At 36.9% G+C, this 8,973-nt stretch overlaps 1 protein-coding gene across 1 annotated transcript in view; it reads right to left on the bottom strand.

Annotated features, from left to right (window-relative positions):
• RBM25 (RNA binding motif protein 25) overlaps positions 1-8,290 on the bottom strand; it is a 50,464-nt gene extending 42,174 nt beyond the window's left edge. Inside the window, exons 1-2 of the mRNA XM_010962504.3 lie at positions 8,106-8,290; positions 973-1,093 (exon numbers count right to left, since the gene is read on the bottom strand). Of these exons, the coding sequence (XP_010960806.2) occupies positions 973-1,078 (106 nt within the window). The 5' untranslated portion in view covers positions 1,079-1,093; positions 8,106-8,290. The remainder of the gene's footprint in view (positions 1-972; positions 1,094-8,105) is intronic.
• Positions 8,291-8,973: the final 683 nt, after the last annotated feature.

Genomic DNA, 8,973 nt, shown 5'->3' on the forward strand with positions numbered 1-8,973 from the left:
GTGTAATTTCGAATAGATAATCCAATGGTTAAAGCCAGGTCCCTGGTGTAAAGTTTTCCTCAAAAAGAAGTACTTCTGGATGATTTACAAGATCATTTGTTGATTTCACCCTGGATTACATGGATTCTTTATTAAAAGAAAATACTTCTAACATGCAAATTAAGAACTCAAAGATACTATCTTTCAGAAGGAAAGCTGATTTTGTATGAAATGTTTTCAACCACATTAAAATATTAAAATATTTTAAACCTATAAACCAGAGGAAAACTCCTTCTCTTAAGCCAAGCAATGTTAATTATGAACCTCAAGATAATGGTTCTCAAATGTGGGTTCTCTTAACTGTGCTTAAATGGATGCCTAGGAATCACCTGTGAACTTGTTAAAAATAGAGATTCCTGGGCCCCAATTTCTGAGCATTTGTTTCAGCAGGGAGGGGTGCAGCCTGAATTTTTTTTAACTTCATAGAACTTTGGAAGAAGCTTGTAAATAGTGATCTGGAAAGCTCTCCAAGATATATCGTCAAGTATTAAAAAAACAAGGGGCAGAACAGTACATATGTTACTACATATCTGTTAAAAAAAAATGGATAGAATATATACTTATAGTGGCTTGTAATATGCAAAAAAAAAATCTAGAAGGATAAATAACTCTGTTCTGTCTCCCTCTTTCAGTAGGGGATTGTAACAAGTTATATGGAATGTCAGGAATATTCTTCACTGTGTATCTTCGGGATTTTTGAAGGGTATAAATGTATTACCTATATTTTAAACAAAGATATTTTTTGTAATTTCCCAGGTGTTTCTGACACTCAGCCAGACACGAAAACTACCACCATAAGAAAAGGAGACACCACATTTCCAGAACGCTAACAGACATCTTTACTACCAACAGTTACAAACATATCATTTTCCTAAAGTTAATATTGCAATGACACAGGGATGGGTTAGAAAAAAACAGTATCCACAAACTTACCTGGAGGTACAGGTGGTGGAAAGCCAGGAAACTGTGGGGGTGGGATCCCTGGTGGGAGTGCTGGGATTCCCATGGGAGGGCGATTCAAATGAGGTGGGAAAGACATTCTTACTGCAGCGGTCTAAAGAAAGAAATCATGACAAATCATGTTATTTGAAAACTTTACAATTCGATATGCCTGGTTTGTTGGCCTTCATTTTTAGAGTATCTGCAAAATTCTAAAGTTTTCTTACCCAAAGGAGTTGGCAAAGACCCTCTTTTCTCTGTCTGTCCATTGAGAATTTTTAAAACTTAGATCTTTTCTAAAATAAGTTCCCAAAAGTACACGATCTAAGTTCAGGATAGACTCCTACAATCATATGGGAATACATATAAAGGAAGAAAAAAATTTTGAGGTTCAGTTAATATCCAAAAATTAAAAACCAAACATCAATGAATCTTTTTAAACGAAACTCAGAATCCAGGAAGGTATCTTACAACTTTTTTTTTTCCTGAAGTGTTCTGATGCACTCATTTTTTTATACATATCACACCCTGAAAACTAAATTTACAAACTTACATGGTATTTGTTGATTCAGTGTTGGCCAGTTCTTCAAGGACAAATGAATGTCTCAGTGAGTCTACAAACTCGGGGGGGGGGGGGGGGGGGAGCGCCAGGGCGGGACCTCCTGACCTCAGGTCACATAGTAACCATTCAAATATAAAGAGAACATACAACTTGTGACAATGAGACAAAAGCCGTAATTTTTCTTAAACTTAAAAGTAAACCTCTTAACCATTCTTGAATGATATTCAATAAACCAAAGAATAAAATTCAAGAATCAGATGCTAACATTTAATTTTTAAAATACACAAAAACACACTTGTATTCATTTGGTTTATGTTATTATTCACAAGAAACTTTTGCCTTTTAGCTAAATGAATAGAAATATTTTAAGAGTCCACCCCCCCTCAAATTTCACATTTTTGTCACCATACTTGTATTCAGAACTACTGGAAAAAGTAGAAAAATTATATTAGAATGTTGTAGGAGAATTCCATGCACTAATTTAAAAAAAGTAGTCAAAATAAGTGGGTTGATCTCATATGAGTGATACTGTTAAAAGTAATGATGTGATTAATAGGAGATATTTCTATTGGACACTAGGAAAAACTCCCCATCTACACTACAACTGAAGGAGTCCAGAGTTGTTAGAAGCTTTTAAAAAAGTTTGTCTCTACTATCTTCTTTTCTGTTTTATATATTGTTTTACTCACCCTTCAGATGAGAGAGGATAAAAAGTGCATGTCTTCCACTTCCTTGCCCCCTAATCCCAAGTTTGGTATATATCGTTGTATTCTTCTAAATATCTTTCTATACACAAGCTAATATACAATCACTTGTGATTTTCTGCAAACAATATAATCATACTATATTGTTATGTGCATTGCTCCCTCATTATCATTAACATCTCTTCATGTCAGTTCATAAAGTTCTATTTCATTATTTATAATGCAGTAAACTATTACTATATAGATATAATACAACTATTTAACTGAGGGCTAACTCCATATTTTACCTCTTACAAACAATGTTAAACATTATTGGACATACTGGTCTTATAACTCTGAGTACTTGTGCAAATAATTCTATAATACAGGTTAGTACTATGTGTATCCACACTTTACCACTAAATCATCCTCCAAAACTAGTGTACAACTTAATAACAGCACCACCAATATATGGGTGTGCCCTTTCCTCATATCCTCACCATCACTGGAGTAAGTCAGTGTTTAAATTATAACAATCTGATAGGTAAAAAGTTGTTTCAACTTGCATTTTCCCTAACCAATGAGGCTGAATATCTTTTTACCTGTTTATTAGACATTTCTGTAAAAACTATGTCCTTCATCCTCACAGCTATTCTTCCTGAGTGTTCTTTTTACTTAGCAAGTTAGGATGAGTACAGTATTCTATATAATCTAAACTTCAATTTCAAAAAACAACACTACACTTGAAATGTTTAGAAAGCTTTACAGGTAAGATAAATTCGTAAGTTCATATACTTAGTGATTAAGGTACTGGAAATGCCTTAAAATACTAAGCAGGTACCATTCATAAATTAAAAAGAAAAATGCAACTAATTTAAGATTGTAAATGCATTGAAATTTTTAATAATCCTTTTTAAATACTTGTTTGCCCCAAAACAAAACAAATATTCTACATGGAAGGGGACAGAGCGTATATCCTTCTAAAACAGAGAGGGCTACTGTCCTACTTACAGAAGCTCCTGAATTATCATTACAATGCTCTACCTCAGCACTTTCTTAGGAGGGCAGTTGGTATTAATACCTGTTGAATAAACAATCAATGAATAAATCAGTAAACAAATAAACTCTGAGAACCTCTTTAAATAAATTCATTGAGAAGAAGCTACCATGTGACAGGTACTCCTAGCCTCACAATGGTTATAAAGACTGGGTATGAATTCATCTTAGAATCACTTTTTCTCAAGTATTAAATATATATACTACAATTAAAAAAACCCTCTATGTTCCTGGTGTTTAAAATATTTTTCATGGTTTTCAAGTGTATCATTCATTCTGTTAAGAGTTAACCAGATTATGCTTTGGTTCATGCTAATATAACCATTTTGTTCACTTCTCATTTTTCTACAAAATATTTCCTTTTAATCTAGAACTGTTCAGAAATTGCTTATGCATCGGCTGAACTTCAAAGGTGAAGGTAATCTTAATAAGATAACAGCCCCTCATACGGGAATTCAGAAAACAAACATTTCTGGTGATCTCTGATATACATATTAATGTTCACTTTAAACATCCTAAAATGAGAGTTTCAATCACTTACTTCAACATAAAGTTTTGTATGTTTTGACATTTGTAAAAAAGGAGAATAAACTTTTATAACCATAAGTAAAACTTATCATTTTACCTATGGTTGATAATTGTAATACTCTCTTACAATAAATTATATAGATAATCAAAGTGGTCAGATACTTTGTAGAACGAAGTAGGGAAGACAGCTAGGGAGTATTTTATTTTGAACATGGTGGTGATCACCAAGAAGGTAACATTTGAACAAAGACTTGAAAGAGACTGAGGCAGGAAACCCTATTCACACCTGGGGGCAACAGCCTTTCAAGTAAAGGAAACAGCATATATTAAGAGCCCGAGGTGGGTACGGAGTGTCTGCAGAAGGACCGACAAGGCTGACAGCTGGAACATGGTACTGGAGGCAAGCTGGGAGACAGATGCCGAGAATTACCTGGGGAAGGGGTTCAAAGACTGTAGGCCACTGTAACAGAGGTTTTGGTTTTTACTCTGAATGAGATGGAAAACATTTCAAAGGTTTTTGACCTGACATATTTTAACACTGTCACTGGCCACTATGTTAAAATTAAGACTGGAAATGAAAAAGAGCAGAAAATAAGAGATTACTACAATAATCAGACAAAAGAGGGCTAGCCTAGAACAGGAAGTAGTGAAAATGGTAACAAGTTATTGGTTTCTGGATATACTTTGAATGCAGCCAACTGCTGAGGGATTATGTGTGGGATTTAAGAAGAGTTGCAGAGGTTATTTTATTAGCACTGAAATGATTGAAATAGCATTTTAAGACTATCTGAATAGTACCACTTCACTTTTAGAAGGTTCAAAGCATTTTTACCTGCTAAGCATGAAACAACAAGCAGCTATGCTGGAAGTGCTCCCTACCTCTAGTGTGGCAGTGGTCATATAGGTTTATGCACTAGTCAAAATTCACTAAAATTAAAATGGGTGCATTTTACTGCATGTAAATTTTACCTCAATAAATTTCATCCCTTCAAAAAATAAAAACTTCTAAATAAGATTTCTCTCTACCACTGAACATATGCATGCATTCTACTCTTCTCTTTCTCACTTTTTCTCTTTACTATTTTAAACCACTCTTTTTCTGCACTCTGAAAATACCCTTACTGGGTATTCCTCCATTGCAGATGTATCCCGATAGAAACAAAGTTATTTCACCCCAGGATAGGTTTACAGACTAACCCCATCAGGACACTGCCTGCTGAAATTCTGAAGTGGTAAGAGGCAAATGAACTAATAGAGTCACCTCAGCAAACACTCATATACAACTTATTCATTCAGTCAATAAAACATCTAGCTCTAATTATGTGCCAGGTTCTTTTCTGAGCATTATTATTAGTTCTAAAAGGGCAAATTTTAAGTTATTATGTGTAGTTTTATAGCCAGTCCAGCTAATAATAAATGATTATTAGTGCAGCTTGCACTGTTTCCTGCTCTGCTTATAGCCCACACATAACTGCTGACATAACTGCCCCAGCCTAAGCAAATCTTTCAAAACATTTCTCAACTGAATTTCCACGGAACTGGAGTATTCAGGAATTATTCCTAAGAAAAAGTGTTCCATGTCCAAAGAATGGGAGATGCCTAACAAAAAGTTTCTTTTACAGGAAAACTCAAACACTCAAGTGTTTTGAATCTCTAAGTTGATCTTCTGAGATTTCCACTTTGCTATTTTATCATTTCAATGATTAATAAGCAATACTAACTATAGAAAAAGATTAGTGGTAGTCTAGAGCTGGGGTGGGAACGGGGAGTGACTTGCAAACAGGAAAAAGGGATCCTTTTGGAGTAATGGTTGCACAACTCTGCACATTTACTAAAAAATCCCTGAATTGTACATTTACAACAGGTTTATACTTTAATAAAGCTTTAAAGAGCAATACTGATTCAGGAAAATTTCAGGCAAAATCCAATTCAGACCTGTAGATTACATAATACTGTATCAGTATTATTTCCTGATTTTGATCATCGTACTGCTGTTAATTAAGAGAATGCACTTGTTTTTAGGAAATTTACACCTAAGTATTTAGTGGTTAAGGGACACCACATCTGCAACTTACTGACAAAAAGATTTCAGAAGAAAACTATGGAGATAAAAAGGAGAGGATAAAGCATATTGGTAAAATGTAAACATTCAGGGAATCTCTGTGAAAGATACTTGAGAATTCTTTGTACTATTCTTACAACTTTTAAAATGTTTTAAACTACGTCAAAATTAAAAGTGAAAAAAAGCAATACCAATAATTCTAGTTAGTGGGAATATTATGTTCTTTTTATTTTCTCAAGTTTCAAAATTCAAAAAAAGTAGGAAAAAGCTGTGCAAAACTTTAAAGAATCAATCAAAATCCTCTTATGAATACCAGTGGTAGTATCAGAAAAAAAATATCAAGGGATGATAAAAAATACACAGAATGTTTTTGTAAGATGTTAAAACATTCAATGATTACTTCTGCGTCCACAGTGTAAGAGTCAATATAATTTTTCTCTAAATCATGTGTAAATGAAAAAGATATGTAGCTAATTTGCCTGTAGCCAAAAAACCTGAAAATCCCAGGCTTACATTAAGTCTCAAGTAGTTAACGCAATGTTAAAATAGACTCATTTTTATTTTGAAAATATACTTAGAGCCTTAACACAGTGGAAAAGCAAACCACAAAACAAGTAGTCAAAACTATCATTAACATATGGTGCCTATATGCAACAGTGGGATAATAAAAACTCTCTCTTCTGAAAAGTATTTGGGTACCTTACCAAAAAAAAAAAAAAAAAAGAAAAAGAAAGGGGAAAAAAAAAAACATTTTGGGAACCCAAAAAGGTAATCTGTTAACCTCAAGAAGATGAATTATTTAATAAAAATATCAGTTAACATCTTAATTTACTTCTGTTTACAAAAGCTTTCAACATACATTATCTCATTTAATCTCCCAAATTATCTGGTGTAGATATATTGTTCTCCTTTAACAGATGAAGAAGCTAACTTGTCCAAAGAAACACAGTAAGTGAGTAGGGTCTCCAAGGATCCCCTCTGTCCTGAAATTACCAATCCAAAGGCTGTTTTGGCTTATCACAACGCCTGTTTCTAGTAATAACATACCAATGAGAAACTTATTAAGGATTAACTTCGACTTTATTAAAGTCTATTCAGAGTACACAAGAAGAAATTTTAGAGTCACGATTAGGCTCTTATACTTCACTTAAAATTCTTAAATAACAAATATTATCAGTTAATATGGACTAAATTACTTGAATGCCTTTTTAGATCTCTGAATGTTCTTGTTAATAACCTTTTAAAAAATTAAAGCTCCCAAGACAATATATAATTGTTTATACACTACTGCAACTACCCAATTCATACTATAGCAGTCTGGTGCAAGAGTCCAATCTCCTCCCTCCTTTTGGTCGGCTCCACTCTGCCCAAAATCAAAATGGCTTTTCCATGGTAATATAAACCCACATCACATAACCTCAAAATAATCTTCATACTCCTAGAACTCAAAAAATGTATTTAAGAAATAGTATTGAAGACCAAAGAAGGATGAGAACGAAGCACCGTATTTTAACGTGGAGCTTGCATCCGCTAGAGTCAACGGAGACACAGTTTACTATAACCTCCAGTGGAGGAAGGCGGCAGGACCACAACACTCATCACAATCAGACAAGCAAACCAACCTGGGGGTGGGGGGGAGTGCTTAAAAAAAAAAAAAAGTGGGCAGTAGCAAAATTGAACTAGAGGGGGGGGGGGGGGGCAGTTCACCCGGTGGCGGGCTTTAGATGACCAAAGAGGAAGGGAAAGAAATCAGTTGGTGGCCAGCTCCCCCGCTAAAAAGGGTGGGCGCTGGCCGGCTTCTAGGTAAAGTCTGGGACAAGTATATCCTAGGCCCCGAATATCTACCGTAGGGCTTCCGCAAGCTAGGGTTAAAAAGGGGCCTCCGAGAAAGGCTCCCCAGGAGCGGACCGATCGTTTTGTGGCAAACGTGAAGCCTAGAAAGGGCCGAGCCCACTCTGGCGGACCGTGAAAAGGAAAGGGAAAGTGGGCGACAATGCAAAGAGGAAGGCTGTGGCAGTAGGTCCGGCCTCCACGGGCTCCTGCTGGGCCCATTGGTTTTCGAGGCCTTACCGAAGTGGAGAAACCTAAGCCTCGTGCCCGTCCCCTCCCCCACCCCAACCCCCCCTTATCCCCATCCCACCCTGGCCCTTTTGCAGCCTCCCCGACTTTCCCTCCTCCCCCAGCCGAGGAACCCCCGTCTCCCGGTCTCCACACGCATTCAGAGGCGTGAACTCACCCGCCGCTGAGGAAACGGTACTGTCTTCGCGGCCTTCCGGGCTCCAGGTTACGAGTGGGCGCCACCAGTTCGAGATTTCTGCGCACCGCTCGCCGGGAGACTGGTTCCAAAGGGCCTACTCACACAGGCCGCAAACGCCGCCGCGCTGTGCGGGGAGCTTATGGAGGTCTTCCTATTGCCCGGCGTGCACTGCGGCCGGGGGCGTGGCGAGGAGGATCATAGAGAAGAGCATATATAGATAGTCTTCACGGTTGGCTAGGAATCACCATGCAGTGGCGAATAACCATAGAGAAGGACCGCCTAGTCGGGGCTAGAAAGGCTCGATCTGTAAATTACGACCCACTCTGCCATTTTTGATTGGAGCTGATTGGATCTTATAATTACGCGACGCCATCTTGAGGTCAAGGTTCCGGCCGGACACGGAGCGAGGGCTGTTAGAGGACTTCCCACTTTTTGTAGTTTGTGTTTCTGGGATTAGAACCTTCTTCTGTGGGTCATTGAGGTTCGATGGGCTGATAACAGGGCTTCACCGGGGACCTCAGTAGAAACCCCAAGTACTAATTTTCCCTGGAAAACAACTATTTTTTAAAATTGAAGTATATAGTCACTTTACAATTTTGTGTCAATTTCGGGTGTGCAACCTAATGTTTCAAGTCATTCTAGAAAACAACTACTCTTGTTACCAAGGAATAACTGGCAAAGTCTGTGGTGGTTTTTAAGAAAGTACAATCACACAGCTTAAACGCGCAGGTAGGACCAAAGAGGCAGTTAAAAGAAGTTTGAAATTCCTAAAATGGCCTGTAAAAATATTTAACAACTTTCATTCTGTAATGTTAACGTCCTAAAAAGAACTTAACTTACTAGATTA

This window comes from Camelus bactrianus, chromosome 6, assembly GCF_048773025.1.
Source record: "Camelus bactrianus isolate YW-2024 breed Bactrian camel chromosome 6, ASM4877302v1, whole genome shotgun sequence".
NCBI lineage: Eukaryota > Metazoa > Chordata > Mammalia > Artiodactyla > Camelidae > Camelus > Camelus bactrianus.